Source organism: Pelophylax lessonae (assembly GCF_965119305.1).
Source record: "Pelophylax lessonae genome assembly, contig: HAP1_SCAFFOLD_440, whole genome shotgun sequence".
Lineage (NCBI taxonomy): Eukaryota > Metazoa > Chordata > Amphibia > Anura > Ranidae > Pelophylax > Pelophylax lessonae.
In genome coordinates this window covers 80,571-101,366 of record NW_028119904.1, presented here as the reverse complement: position 1 = coordinate 101,366, position 20,796 = coordinate 80,571, and the positions used below count along the sequence as shown (strand labels likewise).

At 51.9% G+C, this 20,796-nt stretch overlaps 1 protein-coding gene across 2 annotated transcripts in view; it reads left to right on the top strand.

Moving 5' to 3' along the window:
- Positions 1–16,401, top strand: part of QPRT (quinolinate phosphoribosyltransferase) — a 31,469-nt gene extending 15,068 nt beyond the window's left edge. The window contains exons 2-4 of one of the 2 annotated variants that reach the window (XM_082276283.1): positions 5,345–5,619; positions 10,895–11,026; positions 16,167–16,401. In XM_082276283.1, coding sequence (XP_082132409.1) covers positions 5,345–5,619; positions 10,895–11,026; positions 16,167–16,394 — 635 coding nt within the window. In that variant the 3' untranslated portion in view covers positions 16,395–16,401. The remainder of the gene's footprint in view (positions 1–5,344; positions 5,620–10,894; positions 11,027–16,166) is intronic. The other variant, XM_082276284.1, reaches the window with a different exon arrangement.
- Positions 16,402–20,796: the final 4,395 nt, after the last annotated feature.

Genomic DNA, 20,796 nt, shown 5'->3' with positions numbered 1-20,796 from the left:
TCTACTCTATGGGGATAATATTAACGACCTGCTCTTCCTAACCTACACTACCTCTAACTTCCCTGGTACTAAACCTGGGGTCCTCACCAGTCACTAATATACTAACCAGTCGCTAAGATACTCACCAGTCGCAAAGATCCAACAGACGCAAGATACTCACCAGTCGCAAAGATCCAACAGACGCAAGATACTCACCAGTCGCAAGGATACTCACCAGTCGCAAAGATACTCACCAGTCGCAAAGATACTCACCCGATACACACCAGTTGCAAATATACTCACCAGTCGCAAGATGCTAACCCTCGCAAGATGCTAACCAGTCGAAAAATGCTCACTAGTCGCTAAGATACTCACCAGTCTCTAAAATACTCACGGTCGATCAGTCAAGAGCGCCATCGGTCGGTCGGTCGCAGAACAGTCTTGTCGGTCGCAGAACAGTCTTGTCAGTCGCAGAACAGTCTTGTCGGTCGCAGAACAGTCTTGTCAGTCGCAGAACAGTCTATCGGTCGCAGAACAGTCTATCAGTCGCAGAACAGTCTTGTCAGTCGCAGAACAGTCTTGTCAGTCGCAGAACAGTCTATCGGTCGCAGAACAGTCTATCGGTCGCAGAACAGTCTATCGGTCGCAGAACAGTCTTGTCAGTCGCAGAACAGTCTTGTCAGTCGCAGAACAGTCTTGTCAGTCGCAGAACAGTCTATCGGTCGCAGAACAGTCTTGTCAGTCGCAGAACAGTCTTGTCAGTCGCAGAACAGTCTTGTCAGTCGCAGAACAGTTGTCAGTCGCAGAACAGTCTTGTCAGTCGCAGAACAGTCTATCGGTCGCAGAACAGTCTATCGTTCGCAGAACAGTCTATCGGTCGCAGAACAGTCTTGTCAGTCGCAGAACAGTCTTGTCAGTCGCAGAACAGTCTATCGGTCGCAGAACAGTCTATCGGTCGCAGAACAGTCTATCAGTCGCAGAACAGTCTTGTCAGTCGCAGAACAGTCTTGTCAGTCGCAGAACAGTCTATCGGTCGCAGAACAGTCTTGTCAGTCGCAGAACAGTCTTGTCAGTCGCAGAACAGTCTTGTCAGTCGCAGAACAGTCTTGTCAGTCGCAGAACAGTCAGTCAGTCGTTGACGGTCGCAAGCAAGGTCAGTCAGTCACAGATCCCTATGGTCAGTCAGTCACAGGATGGTCAGTCAGTCACAGATCCCTATGGTCAGTCAGTCACAGATCCCTATGGTCAGTCAGTCACAGGATGGTCAGTCAGTCACAGATCCCTATGGTCAGTCAGTCACAGGATGGTCAGTCAGTCACAGGTCCCAAAGCACGTCACACAGCTGCAGGGAGATACTCACCAGTCGCCGCTGCTCCTCCTCCCCTGCTTCCGTGAACCTCCCTCCTCAATACTGTGTGGTGTCCGTTCACCGCCGCAGCCGCCGCTCCGCCCGTCTACCGCCGCGGCTTCCAGTCCCGGTCCTTCACGTCCCGGTCCCGCTCTCTGTTCCGGTCTCTCTGTCCGCTGCACTCGCGCCGGCTTCTGGTGACCTAGTGCGGCTCCCCCGCACGTGTCACCCGGCTCTCCTCCACGCTCTCCTCTACACACACTCCTCCGGCTGCTCGCTGCTGCTTGCTCCTCCCTATAAGTGATGGATTCGGTGGTTTCCATTATATGAGCGATGGGTTGGGGGTTTCCATCAAACAAGTGATGGGTTGGGTTGTTTCCAACGTACGAGTGATGGGTTTTGTGGTTTTCATAATACAGGTGATGGCTTGGGGGCCTCTGTACAAGTGATGGGTTGGGTGGTTTTCATTGTACGGGTGATGGGTTGGGTGGTTTACATCATATGAGTGATGGGTTAGGTAGTTTACATTGTATGAGTGATGGGTTGGGTGGTTTCCAACGTACAAGTGATGGGTTGGGTGGTTTTCATTGTACGGTGATGGGTTGGGTGGTTTACATCATATGAGTGATGGGTTAGGTAGTTTACATTGTATGAGTGATGGGTTGGGTGGTTTCCAACGTACAAGTGATGGGTTGGGTGGTTTTCATTGTACGGGTGATGGGTTGGGTGGTTTACATCATATGAGTGATGGGTTAGGTAGTTTACATTGTATGAGTGATGGGTTGGGTGGTTTCCAACGTACAAGTGATGGCTTGAGTGGTTTCAATCCTACAAGTGATGGCTTGGGGGGGGGGGGGGGTTTCCTCTGTACGATTCATGGGTTGGGTGGTTTTCATCGTACAAGTGATGGGTTGGGGGTTTCCATCAAACAAGTGATGCATTGAGTGGGTTCCATTGTACGAGTGGTGGGTTGGGTGGTTTCTAATGTATAAGTGATGGGCTGGGTGGTTTTCATCATACGAGTGATGGGTTGGGTGGTTTCCATCATACGAGTGATGGGTTGGGTGGTTTTAATCGCACAAGTAAAGGGTTGGGTTGGGTGGTTTTAATCGTACGAGTGTTGGGGTGGGTGGTTTTAATCGTACGAGTGATGGGTTGGGGGTTTCCATCGTACCACTGATGGGTTGGGTGTTTTTTTTTAAACGTACGAGTGATGGGTTGGGTGGTTTTCATCATTCGAGTGTTGGGTTGGGTGGTTTAACCGTATGAGTGATGGGTTGGGTGGTTTACATCGTACAAGTGGTGGGTTAGGTGGTTTCTAACGTACAAGTGATGGGTTGGGGGTTTCCATCATACAAGTGATGCCGTGGGTGGTTTCCACTGTAAAAGTGATGGGTAGGTTGGATTCCATCGTACAAGTGATGGGTTGGGTGGTTTCCAACGTACAAGTGATGGGGTGCGTGGTTTCCAAAATACAAATGATGGCTTAGGAGGTTTCCTCTGTATGAATCATGGGTTGGGTGGTTTTCATTGTACGAGTGATGGCTGGGTGGTTTCCATTGTACGAGTGATGGGCTGGATGGATTCTATCCTATGAGTGATGGGTTGGGGATTTCCATCCTACAAGTGATGGGTTGGATGTTTTTTATCGTACAAGTGATGGGTTGGATGGTTTCCATCCTACGAGTGATGGGTTGGGGGTTTCCATCGTACAAGTAATGGGTTTGGGTGTTTCATTATACAAGGGATGGGTTGGGGGTTTTCATCATATGAGTGATGGGTTGGGTGGTTTCCATCGTACGAGTGATGGATTGGGTGGTTTCCATCGTACGAACGATAAATTGGGTGGTTTTCATCGTACGAGGGATGGGTTGGATGGTTTCCATCCTATAAGTGATGGATTCGGTGGTTTCCATCATACGAGTGATGGGTTGGGGGTTTCCATCAAACAAGTGATGGGTTGGGTGGTTTCCAAAGTACGAGTGATGGGTTGCGTGGTTTCCAAAATGCAAGTGATATATTGGGCGTTTTCCTCTGTTCAAGTGATGGGTTGGGTGGTTTTCATCGTATGAGTGATTGGTTAGGTGGTTTACATCGTATGAGTGATGGGTTGCATGGTTTCAATCCTACAAGTGATGGCTTGGGGGGGTTTCCTCTGTACGAGTCATGGGTTGGGTGGTTTTCATCGTACAAGTGATGGGTTGGGGGTTTCCATCAAACAAGTGATGTGTTGAGTGGGTTCCATCGTACGAGTGGTGGGTTGGGTGGTTTCTAACATATAAGTGATGGGTTGGGTGGTTTTCGTCGTACGAGTGATGGGTTGGGTGGTTTCCATTGTACGAGATATGTGTTGGTGGTGTTCATCATACAAGTGATGGGTTGGATGGTTTCCATCCTATGAGCGATGGATTTGGTGGTTTCCATCATATGAGTGATGGGTTGGGTTGTTTCCATCTTACAAGTGATGGGTTGGGGGTTTCCATCAAACAAGTGATGGGTTGAGTAGTTTATATCATACGGGTGGTGGGTTGGGTGGTTTCAAACGTACAAATGATGGGTTTGGTGGTTTTCATCGTACGAGTGATGGGCTGGATGGTTGCTATCCTCTGACTGATGAGTAGGGGGTTTCCATCCTATGAGTGATGGGTTGGGTGGTTTCCATCGTACAAGTGATGGGTTGGATGGCTTCAACCCTACAAGTGATGGGTTGGGTGGTTTTAAATTTACAAGTGATTGGTTGGGGGTTTCCATTGTACCAGTGATGGGTTGGGTATTTTTTTTTTAAACGTACGAGTGATGGGTTGGGTGGTTTCCATCATACGAGTGATGGGTTGGGTGGTTTTAATCACACTAGTAAAGGGTTGGATGGATTCAAACGTATGAGTGTTGGGTTGGGTGGTTTTAATCGTACGAGTGATGGGTTGGGTGGTTTACATCGTACAAGTGGTGGGTTAGGTGGTTTCTAACGTACAAGTGATGGGTTTGGGGTTTCCATCGTACGAATGATAAATTGGGTGGTTTTCATCGTACGAGGGATGGGTTGGATGGTTTCCATCCTATAAGTGATGAATTCGGTGGTTTCCTTCATACAAGTGATGGGTTGGGTTGTTTCCATCGTACAAGTGATGGGTTGGGTTGTTTCCATCGTACAAGTGATGTGTTGGGTTGTTTCCATCGTACAAGTGAAGGGTTGGGTGGTTTTCATTGTTCATGTGATGGGTTGGGTTGTTTCCATCATTCATGTGATGGGATGGGTGGTTTCCATCGTACAAGTGATGGGTTGGGTGGTTTCCAATCGTACAAGTGAAGGGTTGGGTGGTTTCCATCGTACAAGTGATGGGTTGGGTGGTTTCCATCGTACAAGTGATGGGTTGGGTTGTTTCCATCGTACAAGTGATGTGTTGGGTTGTTTCCATCGTACAAGTGAAGGGTTGGGTGGTTTTCATTGTTCATGTGATGGGTTGGGTTGTTTCCATCATTCATGTGATGGGATGGGTGGTTTCCATCGTACAAGTGATGGGTTGGGTGGTTTCCAATCGTACAAGTGAAGGGTTGGGTGGTTTCCATCGTACAAGTGATGGGTTGGGTGGTTTCCATCATACAAGTGATGGGTTGGGTGGTTTCCATTGTTCATGTAATGGGTTGGGTGGTTTCCATCGTACAAGTGATGGTTTATGTGGTTTCCATTGTTCATGTGATGGGTTAGGTGGTTCACATTGTACAAGTGATGGGTTGGGTGGTTTCCTTCATGCAGTTTTCTTGAAGTTTGTCTTCTCCCTGGCTCCGCCCCAGTACATACATGGGGGTGGTATTTGTCTGAGACTCCTGACAAGGGTGGATTATGGATTATGAAGCTTCTGTGAGTAGGCCCTGTTAGGCCTTTCTTGGTTCCCTGGAGTGTTTCCTCTTTGCGGTATGAGATCAGCCCCATCCCCCCATACAGGGACACATGGCAGGAGGGTGCTGTCCCATATTTCTTGTCATAAAGCATATGATATGATCTGCTCTCTGTTTCAGGTCAGCTCACCGACCTCCTCCTGGCTGAGCGGCCGGCTCTGAATGCCCTGTCCCGGGTCAGCGGAGTTGCTACACTAGCCAGGAAGGTGACGGAACAGGCCAGGAAGTCAGGATGGCCAGGGAAGGTGACTGGGACCAGGAAGACCACGCCCGGATTCCGCCTTCCTGAAAAATATGGCCTGCTGGTGGGAGGAGCTGGAACTCACCGATATGGGACTGGGGACCTAGTCATGCTGAAGGACAACCATATATGGGCAATGGGCGGAGTCCAAGAGGTGAGGAATGGGTGGAGTTATTTGTAGGGGCAAATACAGAGATAAAGGGGATTTACCCTAGGGGAGATGAAGAGGAAAGAATGGTAGGGATGAGAGGGGGGATTGTGGTAGGGGGGATGGTGGAGGAGATATGGTGGACACATATAGTAGAGGTAATAGTGGGGACATAGAGAAGGGGTGATGGTCAATGAAATACCATAGGGATGATGGAGAAGAACGTGTAGTAAGGATGATATGGAGATTCATGGTTTGTGGGATGGTAAAGGAGATGGTGATGGTGGGGGACACACAGAAGGGGTGATGGTGGGGGACACAGAAGGGGTGATGGTGGGGAGGACACACAGAAGGGGTGATGGTGGGGGACACACAGAAGGGGTGATGGTGGGGGACACACAGAAGGGGTGATGGTGGGGGGGACACAGAAGGGGTGATGGTGGGGGGGACACAGAAGGGGTGATGGTGGGGGACACACAGAAGGGGTGATGGTGGGGGGGACACACAGAAGGGGTGATGGTGGGGGACACACAGAAGGGGTGATGGTGGGGGGGACACAGAAGGGGTGATGGTGGGGGACACACAGAAGGGGTGATGGTGGGGGGGACACACAGAAGGGGTGATGGTGGGGGACACACAGAAGGGGTGATGGTGGGGGGGGACGCACAGAAGGGGTGATGGTGGGGGGGACACAGAAGGGGTGATGGTGGGGGACACACAGAAGGGGTGATGGTGGGGGACACACAGAAGGGGTGATGGTGGGGGACACACAGAAGGGGTGATGGTGGGGGACACACAGAAGGGGTGATGGTGGGGGGGACACACAGAAGGGGTGATGGTGGGGGACACACAGAAGGGGTGATGGTGGGGGGGACACAGAAGGGGTGATGGTGGGGGACACACAGAAGGGGTGATGGTGGGGGACACACAGAAGGGGTGATGGTGGGGGACACACAGAAGGGGTGATGGTGGGGGACACACAGAAGGGGTGATGGTGGGGGACACACAGAAGGGGTGATGGTGGGGGACACACAGAAGGGGTGATGGTGGGGGACACACAGAAGGGGTGATGGTGGGGGACACACAGAAGGGGTGATGGTGGGGGGGACACACAGAAGGGGTGATGGTGGGGGACGCACAGAAGGGGTGATGGTGGGGGACACACAGAAGGGGTGATGGTGGGGGGGACACACAGAAGGGGTGATGGTGGGGGACACACAGAAGGGGTGATGGTGGGGGGGACGCACAGAAGGGGTGATGGTGGGGGGGACACAGAAGGGGTGATGGTGGGGGACACACAGAAGGGGTGATGGTGGGGGACACACAGAAGGGGTGATGGTGGGGGACACACAGAAGGGGTGATGGTGGGGGGGACACACAGAAGGGGTGATGGTGGGGGACACACAGAAGGGGGTGATGGTGGGGGACACACAGAAGGGGTGATGGTGGGGGACGCACAGAAGGGGTGATGGTGGGGGACACACAGAAGGGGTGATGGTGGGGGACACACAGAAGGGGTGATGGTGGGGGACACACAGAAGGGGTGATGGTGGGGGGGGGACACAGAAGGGGTGATGGTGGGGGGGACACACAGAAGGGGTGATGGTGGGGGACGCACAGAAGGGGTGATGGTGGGGGACACACAGAAGGGGTGATGGTGGGGGACATACAGAAGGGGTGATGGTGGGGGGGGGACACAGAAGGGGTGATGGTGGGGGGGACACACAGAAGGGGTGATGGTGGGGGGGGACACAGAAGGGGTGATGGTGGGGGGGACACACAGAAGGGGTGATGGTGGGGGACACACAGAAGGGTTGATGGTGGGGGGACACACAGAAGGGGTGATGGTGGGGGACACACAGAAGGGGTGATGGTGGGGGACGCACAGAAGGGGTGATGGTGGGGGACACACAGAAGGGGTGATGGTGGAGGGGACACACAGAAGGGGTGATGGTGGGGGACACACAGAAGGGGTGATGGTGGGGGGGACACACAGAAGGGGGTGATGGTGGGGGACACACAGAAGGGGTGATGGTGGGGGACACACAGAAGGGGTGATGGTGGGGGACGCACAGAAGGGGTGATGGTGGGGGGGACGCACAGAAGGGGTGATGGTGGGGGGGACACAGAAGGGGTGATGGTGGGGGACACACAGAAGGGGTGATGGTGGAGGACACACAGAAGGGGTGATGGTGGGGGGGGGGACACAGAAGGGGTGATGGTGGGGGACACACAGAAGGGGTGATGGTGGGGGGGGGACACAGAAGGGGTGATGGTGGGGGGGACGCACAGAAGGGGTGATGGTGGGGGGGACACAGAAGGGGTGATGGTGGGGGACACACAGAAGGGGTGATGGTGGAGGACACACAGAAGGGGTGATGGTGGAGGACACACAGAAGGGGTGATGGTGGGGGGGGGACACAGAAGGGGTGATGGTGGGGGACACACAGAAGGGGTGATGGTGGGGGGGACACAGAAGGGGTGATGGTGGAGGACACACAGAAGGGGTGATGGTGGGGGGGACACAGAAGGGGTGATGGTGGGGGACGCACAGAAGGGGTGATGGTGGGGGACACACAGAAGGGGTGATGGTGGGGGGGACACAGAAGGGGTGATGGTGGGGGACACACAGAAGGGGGTGATGGTGGGGGACACACAGAAGGGGTGATGGTGGGGGACACACAGAAGGGGTGATGGTGGGGGGGACACACAGAAGGGGGTGATGGTGGGGGACACACAGAAGGGGTGATGGTGGGGGACACACAGAAGGGTTGATGGTGGGGGGACACACAGAAGGGGTGATGGTGGGGGACACACAGAAGGGGTGATGGTGGGGGACACACAGAAGGGGTGATGGTGGGGGACACACAGAAGGGGGTGATGGTGGGGGACACACAGAAGGGGTGATGGTGGGGGACACACAGAAGGGGTGATGGTGGGGGGGACACACAGAAGGGGTGATGGTGGGGGGGACACACAGAAGGGGTGATGGTGGGGGACATTCAGCAGGGGTTATGGTGGGGGGCTCACTGTAAGGGAGATGGTGGAGGACATATAGAGGTGATAGTGGGGTTGATGATGGGGGACAAATGACAGGAGTGAGGATAGAGGACATGCGGCAGGGGGGATATTGGAGGTCAGTAAAGGTGATGGTGAGGACAGTAGGGGTGACAGGGGGAGGTCAGTGGGGGTGATGGGGAGGTCAGTGGGGTGATGGTGGGGGTCAGTAGAGGTGATGGTGGGGGTCAGTAGAGGTGATGGTGGAGGTCAGCAGGGGTGATGGTGGGGGTCAGTAGGGGTGATGGTGGGGGTCAGTAGAGGTGATGGTGGGCACAGAGGGGTGATGGTGGGGGTCAGTAGAGGTGATGGTGGGGGTCAGTAGAGGTGATGGTGGGGGTCAGTAGAGGTGATGGTGGAGGTCAGCAGGGGTGATGGTGGGGGTCAGTAGGGGTGATGGTGGGGGTCAGTAGAGGTTATGGTGGGGGTCAGTAGAGGTGATGGTGGAGGTCAGCAGGGGTGATGGTGGGGGTCAGTAGGGGTGATGGTGGGGGTCAGTAGAGGTAATCGTGGGGGTCAGTAGGGGTGATGGTGGGCACAGAGGGGTGATGGTGGGGGTCAGTAGAGATGATGGTGGGGGTCAGTAGAGGTGATGGTGGGGGTCAGTAGAGGTGATGGTGGGGGTCAGTAGAGGTGATGGTGGGGGTCAGTAGAGGTGATGGTGGAGGTCAGATGTCAGTAGGGGTGATGGTGGGGGTCAGTAGAGGTGATGGTGGGGGTCAGTAGAGGTGATGGTGGGGGTCAGTAGGGGTGATGGTGGGCACAGAGGGGTGATGGTGGGGGTCAGTAGAGGTGATGGTGGGGGTCAGTAGAGGTGGTGGTGGGGGTCAGTAGAGGTGATGGTGGGCACAGAGGGGTGATGGTGGGGGTCAGTAGAGGTGATGGTGGGGGTCAGTAGAGGTGATGGTGGGGGTCAGTAGGGGTGATGGTGGGGGTCAGTAGAGGTGATGGTGGGGGTCAGTAGGGGTGATGGTGGGGGTCAGTAGGGGTGATGGTGGGGGTCAGTAGAGGTGATGGTGGGCATCAGTAGAGGTGATGGTGGGGATCAGTAGAGGTGATGGTGGGGGTCAGTAGAGGTGATGGTGGGGGTCAGTAGGGGTGATGGTGGGCATCAGTAGAGGTGATGGTGGGGGTCAGTAGAGGTGATGGTGGGGGTCAGTAGGGGTGATGGTGGGGGTCAGTAGAGGTGATGGTGGGCATCAGTAGAGGTGATGGTGGGGGTCAGTAGAGGTGATGGTGGGGGTCAGTAGAGGTGATGGTGGGGGTCAGTAGGGGTGATGGTGGGGGTCAGTAGAGGTGATGGTGGGCACAGAGGGGTGATGGTGGGGGTCAGTAGAGGTGATGGTGGGGGTCAGTAGAGGTGATGGTGGGCATCAGTAGAGGTGATGGTGGGGGTCAGTAGAGGTGATGGTGGGGGTCAGTAGGGGTGATGGTGGGGGTCAGTAGAGGTGATGGTGGGCATCAGTAGAGGTGATGGTGGGGGTCAGTAGAGGTGATGGTGGGGGTCAGTAGAGGTGATGGTGGGGGTCAGTAGGGGTGATGGTGGGGGTCAGTAGAGGTGATGGTGGGCACAGAGGGGTGATGGTGGGGGTCAGTAGAGGTAATGGTGGGGGTTAGTAGGGGTGGTGGTGGAGGTCAGTAGAGGTGATGGTGGGGGTCAGTAGAGGTGATGGTGGGGGTCAGTAGAGGTGGTGGTGGGGGTCAGTAGAGGTGATGGTGGGGGTCAGTAGAGGTGATGGTGGGGGTCAGTAGAGGTGATGGTGGGCACAGAGGGGTGATGGTGGGGGTCAGTAGAGGTGATGGTGGGGGTCAGTAGAGGTGATGGTGGAGGTCAGATGTCAGTAGGGGTGATGGTGAGGGTCAGTAGAGGTGATGGTGGGGGTCAGTAGAGGTGATGGTGGGCACAGAGGGGTGATGGTGGGGGTCAGTAGAGGTGATGGTGGGGGTCAGTAGAGGTGATGGTGGAGGTCAGATGTCAGTAGAGGTGATGGTGAGGGTCAGTAGAGGTGATGGTGGGGGTCAGTAGAGGTGATGGTGGGGGTCAGTAGAGGTGATGGTGGGGGTCAGTAGGGGTGATGGTGGGGGTCAGTAGAGGTGATGGTGGGGGTCAGTAGAGGTGATGGTGGGGTTGTCTGTGATCTCTGAGGGTCTCTTTGTTGGGCTTTCAGTGTATTATGGAGGTGATGGACAGTGGATATGTGATGTCCCCCTCTTGTCCCCGTAGGCGGTGCGGAGGGTGCGCTCGGTGGCGGGTCACATTCTGAAGGTGGAGGTGGAGTGTCGGTCGGAGAAGGAGGCTCTGGAAGCTGCGGAATCTGGAGTGGATATCATCATGCTGGATAATTTTACCCCAGAGGTACCAAACTCCCCACCCTGCTCTTCAACTGTCTGCCCCCTTCCTGGCCCAAGGCTGACTATACCCCCCAACCATAGACTGACTATACCCCCCAACCATAGACTGACTATACCCCCCATACCCCCCAACCATAGACTGACTATACCCCCCATACCCCCCAACCATAGACTGACTATACCCCCCATACCCCCCAACCATAGACTGACTATACCCCCCAACCATAGACTGACTATAACCCCAACCATAGACTGACTATACCCCCCAACCATAGACTGACTATACCCCCCAACCATAGACTGACTATACCCCCCAACCATAGACTGACTATACCCCCCAACCATAGACTGACTATAACCCCAACCATAGACTGACTATACCCCCCAACCATAGACTGACTATACCCCCCCCAACCATAGACTGACTATACCCCCCATACCCCCCAACCATAGACTGACTATACCCCCATACCCCCCAATCATAGACTGACTATACCCCCCAACCATAGACTGACTATACCCCCAACCATAGACTGACTATACCCCCAACCATAGACTGACTATACCCCCCAACCATAGACTGACTATACCCCCCAACCATAGACTGACTATACCCCCCAACCATAAACTGACTATACCCCCAACCATAGACTGACTATACCCCCCAACCATAGACTGACTATACCCCCCAACCATAGACTGACTATACCCCCCAACCATAGACTGACTATACCCCCAACCATAGACTGACTATACCCCCAACCATAGACTGACTATACCCCCCAACCATAGACTGACTATAACCCCAACCATAGACTGACTATACCCCCCAACCATAGACTGACTATACCCCCACCCATAGACTGACTATACCCCCCAACCATAGACTGACTATACCCCCAACCATAGACTGACTATACCCCCCAACCATAGACTGACTATACCCCCAACCATAGACTGACTATACCCCCCATACCCCCCAACCATAGACTGACTATACCCCTCAACCATAGACTGACTATACCCCCCAACCATAGACTGACTATACCCCCCAACCATAGACTGACTATACCCCCCAACCATAGACTGACTATACCCCCAACCATAGACTGACTATACCCCCCAACCATAGACTGACTATACCCCCAACCATAGACTGACTATACCCCCCAACCATAGACTGACTATACCCCCACCCATAGACTGACTATACCCCCAACCATAGACTGACTATACCCCCCAACCATAGACTGACTATAACCCCAACCATAGACTGACTATACCCCCCAACCATAGACTGACTATACCCCCACCCATAGACTGACTATACCCCCAACCATAGACTGACTATACCCCCCAACCATAGACTGACTATACCCCCAACCATAGACTGACTATACCCCCCAACCATAGACTGACTATACCCCCAACCATAGACTGACTATACCCCCCATACCCCCCAACCATAGACTGACTATACCCCCCAACCATAGACTGACTATACCCCCCAACCATAGACTGACTATACCCCCCAACCATAGACTGACTATACCCCCAACCATAGACTGACTATACCCCCCAACCATAGACTGACTATACCCCCAACCATAGACTGACTATACCCCCCAACCATAGACTGACTATACCCCCAACCATAGACTGACTATACCCCCCATACCCCCCAACCATAGACTGACTATACCCCCCAACCATAGACTGACTATACCCCCCAACCATAGACTGACTATACCCCCAACCATAGACTGACTATACCCCCCAACCATAGACTGACTATAACCCCAACCATAGACTGACTATACCCCCCAACCATAGACTGACTATACCCCCAACCATAGACTGACTATACCCCCCATACCCCCCAACCATAGACTGACTATACCCCCCAACCATAGACTGACTATACCCCCCAACCATAGACTGACTATACCCCCAACCATAGACTGACTATACCCCCCAACCATAGACTGACTATACCCCCAACCATAGACTGACTATACCCCCCAACCATAGACTGACTATACCCCCAACCATAGACTGACTATACCCCCCATACCCCCCAACCATAGACTGACTATACCCCCCAACCATAGACTGACTATACCCCCCAACCATAGACTGACTATACCCCCAACCATAGACTGACTATACCCCCCAACCATAGACTGACTATAACCCCAACCATAGACTGACTATACCCCCCAACCATAGACTGACTATACCCCCAACCATAGACTGACTATACCCCCCATACCCCCCAACCATAGACTGACTATACCCCCCAACCATAGACTGACTATACCCCCCAACCATAGACTGACTATACATAATGTGGATAAGTGCAAGATAATGCACCTGGGGCGTAAAAACCCAAGGGCAGAATATAGAATATTTGACACAGTCCTGACCTCAGTATCTGAGGAAAGGGATTTAGGAGTAATTATTTCAGAAGACTTAAAGGTGGGAGGACAATGTAATAGAGCAGCACGAAATGCCAGCAGAATGCTTGGATGTATAGGGAGAGGTATAAACAGTAGAAAGAGAGAAGTGCTTATGCCGCTGTACAGAACACTGGTGAGACCTCACTTGGAGTATTGTGCGCAGTACTGGAGGCCATATCTCCAGAAGGATATAGATACTCTAGAGAGAGTTCAGAGAAGAGCTACTAAACTAGTCCATGGATTGCAGGAAAAAACTTACCAGGAAAGGTTAAAGGACCTTAACATGTATAGCTTGGAAGAAAGAAGAGACAGAGGGGATATGATAGAAACTTTTAAATACATAAAGGGAATCAACTCGGTAAAGGAGGAGAGCATATTTAAAAGAAGAAAAACCACCACAAGAGGACACAGTTTTAAATTAGAGGGGCAAAGGTTTAAAAGTAATATGAGGAAGTATTACTTTACTGAGAGAGTAGTGGATGCATGGAATAACCTTCCTGCAGAAGTGGTAGCTGCAAATACAGTGAAGGAGTTTAAGCATGCATGGGATAGGCATAAGGCTATCCTTCATATAAGATAGGGCCAGGGACTATTCATAGGATTCAGATATATTGGGCAGACTAGATGGGCCAAATGGTTCTTATCTGCCGACACATTCTATGTTTCTATGTTCTATACCCCCCAACCATAGACTGACTATACCCCCCATACCTCCCAACCATAGACTGACTATACCCCCCATACCTCCCAACCATAGACTGACTATACCCCCCAACCATAGACTGACTATACCCCCCCAACCATAGACTGACTATACCCCCATACCCCCCAACCATAGACTGACTATTCCCCCCAACCATAGACTGACTATACCCCCAACCATAGACTGACTATACCCCCATACCCCCCAACCATAGACTGACTATTCCCCCCAACCATAGACTGACTATACCCTCCAACCATAGACTGACTATAACCCCAACCATAGACTGACTATTCCCCCCAACCATAGACTGACTATACCCCCAACCATAGACTGACTATACCCCCATACCCCCCAACCATAGACTGACTATTCCCCCCAACCATAGACTGACTATACCCTCCAACCATAGACTGACTATACCCCCCAACCATAGACTGACTATACCCCCCAACCATAGACTGACTATACCCCCCAACCATAGACTGACTATACCCCCCAACCATAGACTGACTATACCCCCAACCATATTACCCTACATACTCCATATTACTCTACATTCTCCATATTATTCCACTTACTCCACATACTCGATATTACTCCACATTACTCCATATTACTCCACATTCTCCATATTACTCCACATACTCCATATTACACCGCTTACTCCACATTACTCCACATACTTCATATTACCCCACATACTCCATATTACTCCACATACTCCATATTACCCCACATACTCCATATTACTCCACATACTCCATATTACCCCACATACTCCATATTACTCCACATACTTCATATTACTCCACATACTCCATATTACTCCACATACTTCATATTACTACACTTACTCCACATACTCCATATTACACCGCTTACTCCACATTACTCCACATACTCCATATTACCCCACATACTCCATATTACTCCACATACTCCACATACTTCATATTACTCCACATTACTCCACATACTTCATATTACTCCACATTACCCTACATACTCCATATTACTCCACTTACTCCACATACTCCATATTACTCCGCTTTCTCCATATTACTCCACATACTCCATATTACTCCACATTCTCCATATTACTCCACTTACTCCACATACTCCATATTACCCCACATACTCCATATTACCCCACATACTCCATATTACTCCACATACTTCATATTACTCCACTTACTCCACATACTCCATATTACTCCACTTTCTCCATATTACTCCACATACTCCATATTACTTCACTTACTCCACATTACTCCACATACTCCATATTACTCCACATACTCCATATTACCCCACCTACTCTATGTTATCCCACATACTCCATATTACTCCATATTACCCCACATACTCCACATACTCAATATTACTCCACATACTCCAAATTACTCCACACACTCCATATTACCCCACATACTCCACATTAATCCCATACTCCATATTACCCCACATACTCCATATTACCCCACATACTCTATATTACTCTACATACTCCATATTACTTCGCATACTCTGTATTACCCCACATACTATATATTACCCCACATACTCCATATTACCCCACATACTATATATTACTCCTCATACTTGGGGTGTGAAGGATAAAGACATCCAGGTATATTAATAGGCCCTCAGCCCTTACGAAGGTGGAGAATTGGGGGGATGGGACATGACATCGATCACACCCAGAGGGTTCAGGTAATACACTCCCAGTGACCATGTGAGGTTCTCTCTGGATTCTTGCTGCGGGGGATCAGAGATCTCAGAGTGTATCAGTGGATGAATCTCCCCAGAGGAGACACAGGCGGCAGTACAAACCGGACGGGGGGTCTAACCCTTCCTTACTCCAACCACTGACATTAGCACAGCTGCAGTGTTTGCTGGATAGGATTAGTAAGCCTCTGATTGGTTGCCGGGGGTTGTCAGTGATCATTAATGTTCTCCTTGTATCTCTTCCCTCCTAGTCACTCCATCATGCAGCGCTCTCGGTGAAGACGGTGTACCCCAGTGTGGTGGTGGAGGCTTCCGGAGGGGTGACCCCCCACAACGTTCTGCAGTTCCTGGGCCCCCATGTGGATGTGGTGTCCATGGGCTGCCTGACCCAAGGCTACCCAAACATCGACTTCTCCCTCAAGCTGGCCAAAGGCATTCCCACCCTCCCCTGTACCCCCAGCTCTGACCCCATCATCTGACCCTGTGACCCCATCATCTGACTCTCTGACCCTAACCCTGTGACACCATCATCTGACCCTGTGACCCCATCATCTGACCCTCTGACCCTAACTCTGTGACCCTGTCATCCGACCCTGTGACCCCATCATCTGACCCTGTGACCCCATCATCTGAGCCTGGGACCCCGTCATCGGACCCTGTGACCCCATCATCTGACCCTGTGACCCCATCATCTGACCCCATCATCTGACCCTCTGACCCTAACTCTGTGACCCTGTCATCCGACCCTGTGACCCCGTCATCTGACCCTGTGACCCCATCATCTGAGCCTGGGACCCCGTCATGTGACTCTTTGACCCCGTCATCTGACCCTGTGACCCCATCATCTGACCCTCTGACCCTTACCCTGTGACCCTCTGACCCCATCATCTGACTCTCTGACCCTAACCCTGTGACCCCATCATCTGACCCTGTGACACCATCATCTGACCCTGTGACCCCATCATCTGACCCTAACTCTGTGACCCTGTCATCCGACCCTGTGACCCCATCATCTGACCCTGTGACCCCATCATCTGAGCCTGGGACCCCGTCATCGGACCCTGTGACCCCGTCATCTGACCCTGTGACCCCATCATCTGACCCTAACTCTGTGACCCTGTCATCCGACCCTGTGACCCCGTCATCTGACCCTGTAACCCCATCATCTGAGCCTGGGACCCCGTCATCTGACCCTTTGACCCCGTCATCTGACCCTGTGACCCCATCATCTGACCCTTACCCTGTGACCCTCTGACCCCATCATCTGACCCTGTGACCCCGTACCCCATCATCTGACCATTTGACCCCATCATCTGACCCTAACCCTGTGACCCCACTTCTGACCCTGTGACCCCATCATCTGAACCTGTGACCCTGACCCTTTGACCCCATCATATGACCCTGTGACCCCGTCATCTGACCCTGTGACCCCATCATCTAACCCTGTGACTCCAACATATGACCCTGTGACCTCCCATCTTCTGGCCCTCTAACCCTGATATCCCATCACCCCATATTTTATTACCCTCCAACTCTGACTAGGGATAGACCGATATGTTTTTTTCAGGGCCGATACCGATATTTTGGTTACAATGTATTGGTATCGGCTGATATGGGCCGATATTTTGTAAATTTAAAGTTTTGAAAAATAAAGAAAATTTTTGACACAAATCTGGTACTGAACATGTTAATTTTTGTTTAATGCTAAATGGCTGGCTGGCAGCCTGTGAGTGTGGCTGGCTGATACAGGGGTGGGTGGGTGTGGCTGGCTGGTAGAGATGGACGAACAATGGTCGGGGCGGTTCGCGAACGCCAGCCGCAAATTTTCTCAAAAGTCTGCGAACCGCGAGTTTGCGGCGGGCCCCATTGACTTTAATAGGAGGCGAACTTTAAAAACCTTTAGGTCATATTTGCAGCCACAAAAGACGTACTAGCTGTGCACAAATAGTCCCAGCACATGGACAATGTCATAACAGAAGGATTGCAATTGAAAAAGTTGCCCGAAATTTTTTTTTTTTTTTTATTACAGCGAAAAAATATATATATTTCCTTTCATAAATCAGCCAGAACTGACAGCAGCCGGTAAATACATGTCTAATACATATAGGGTCCAATCACACATCTGTAAAATGGGTCCGCATCCATTCCACAATTTGGCGGAACCTTTACAGACCCATTGATTTTCATTTCTAGTCTGAAAAATTAGGCATTCACAGGATACAGAAGTAAGTGTCGGCCATTCCAGGCCCCAAAAATTAGCCCACATGGGTTTACCTGACAGCAAAGAACTTTGTATTCTGTGGCTTAAGGTTCATTAGGCATTCACAGAAAAAATAATTGTCGGCCCTGAAAGGACCAAAAATTAGGCATTCAATGGACATGAAATGTCTTTTATGCCGCAGTATGTAGCGAAGCCAAGGACCAGGAATTGTTGTGGGTGGATGGCGGTCTGGCGGATATTTGTGGCCTGGCATGAGGAATTTTGATGAAACCTGGTCTACTGGTCACATGTGTTGAATTCCTCAGAGATCCATGCCTCATTCATTTTTATAAATGTGAGGTAGTCTACACTATCATGAGCTAGGCGAGTGCGCTTATCGGTCACGATCCCCCCCCTGCTGCGCTGAACGTCCTTTCAGACAGAACACTGGACGGGGGCAAGCCAACATTTCCATTGCAAATTGTGCAAGCTCTGGCCAGAGGTCAAGCCTGCCCACCCAGTAGTCCAGGGGTTCATCACTCCTCAGAGCGTCCACATCGGCCGTTAACCCGACGTAGTCGGACACCTGTCGGTCTAGGCATTCCCGGATGCTGGATCCGGAGTACAGCTGTCGATGGTTCGGCTGAAAGAAGGATCTCATATCTGAAGTGACCAAGACATCTTCAAACCGCCCTCTTCTTGCAGGCGCTGTTGGATTGCTACCCGCAACTGTTTCTCTGTGACTGGAAATTCCTCTGCCAGCACACGGAAAAGCTGAATGCAGCATTTCCCGCAGCAAGGCCTGGAAGTGCTGCATTCTGACCGCCCTCTGTGATGGTGGTAACATTTCCACCATTTTGTGTTTGTACCGGGGGTCTAAGTACGTTGCCACCCAGTACTGGTCCTTGGCCTTTATGCTTTTTATACGGGGTCCCCCTTAAAACACTGGAGCATGAAGGCCCCCATTCGCACTAAACTGGAAGCAGTGTAGTGGCCTGGCTCCAGTTTGTCATCCAGGATAATGTCGTCCTCCTCCCCCCATCCATGGATAACACCAGGGATCCCAGAAAGGTTTAAAGCATGCTCTTCTTGCTCCTCCTCATCCCCCCCAGACCCATCCTCCTCTGACTCCTCTTCAGACTCCGGTTGTTGACTTGTCTCATATGGAGTAGCACTCCCCGGGAATTCATCCAACATTGCAACTTCCTCATCTTCCTGCTCCTCGACGTCTTGATCAATGAAACAACGCAATGCACGCTCCAGAAAGAAGGTGTAAGGTATGATGTCACCAATGGCGCCCTGGCCATGACTGACCAGTTTGGTGATCTCATCGAATGGCCGCAGAAGTCTGCATGCGTCCTGCATGAGCAGCCACTGGCGAGGTGAAAAAAACCCAAGCTCCCCAGAACCTGTCCTGCCACAGAGTTCGTACAGGTAGTCATTAACTGCACGTTTCTGCTGGAGCAGCCTATCAAGCATATACAACGTTGAGTTCCATCGCGTCGGGCAGTCACAAATAAGACGTCTGAGGGGCAGGTTGTGTCACCGCTGAATGTCAGCAAGGCGAGCCATGGCTGTGTAAGATCTTTGGAAATGGCCGAGATTTTCCTGGCCTGCCGCAAGACGTCCTGGACCCCGGGGTATTTGCCAACCAATCGCTGCACCACCAAGTTCAGGACGTGGGCCATGCATGGCACGTGTGTTATTTTGCCCTGTTTCAGCGATCAGTAGATTGTCACCGTTGTCACCACTTTACCAACTGATAAATTGAGCGGTGTCACCCACTGATCTGCCTGTGAACGCAAAGCTGGAAGGAGTGCAGGACCAGTGTGGCTCTTGGCTTCCAATACTGAAATACCGGTCCTGGAAAGGACTTTGTGGATCTTCACAGAGATATTTGTGTCTGGAATCTCTCCCTACACTGACAGAGAGCGGAATGTGAAATGGCCGACAGGTCTATTTATAGGGTAGGGGGCGTGTCCATGTGCTGGAATGTTTCAATTGGCTGTCCCGTTCCACCTGACGGCTGTGTCATGGGTAAAGTGGGTGTGGCTGGCACCGGGCTGCTGTGGGCGGGTGTATGGCTGTGATAAACTACCACAAAATTAGTCCCGCCTCCAAACAAGGCGGTCCAAGGTGAGGGAGGCGGCCTAAGAAGTCAGAATGATGTCACAAAAATATCGGCCAGTTCCGGGGCCGATACCGATATATCGGGGGAAGGGCATATGGATAATCGGTCTGTCCCTGGCTCTGACCCCGAAGCTTCCAGCGGTGGTGACTCTGCACAGTCCAGGATGAATTCCTTCCATTATCCGGCCTCCCTAGACATGGGGGAGGGGCCTGCCGTCTCCGGAGTCCAGAGAGTTCAGAGGTCACCCAGGGTGAAGCTGTCAGCTGACATTCCCGCTTCCTCGGTTGCCATGGTGATCCGGCGGGTTCAACTTTTCATGATTCACCGACACAAATATGGAGATCCGGATTCCGGCCCTCACTGGCTGCATGCTTCTTTATATCAGAATCCGGACACAGCCAGGCATCCGGTATTTTCAGTAGGAGGTCAGCACTGATGTCACCCATCTCTGGACCCAGAATTACCCAGAATTCCCGGCAGTGCCGAATCAACCGAACCATGGGGGAGGGGCTTATCCTGTCTGTATTCACTGCTAATAAATCGTCCAACC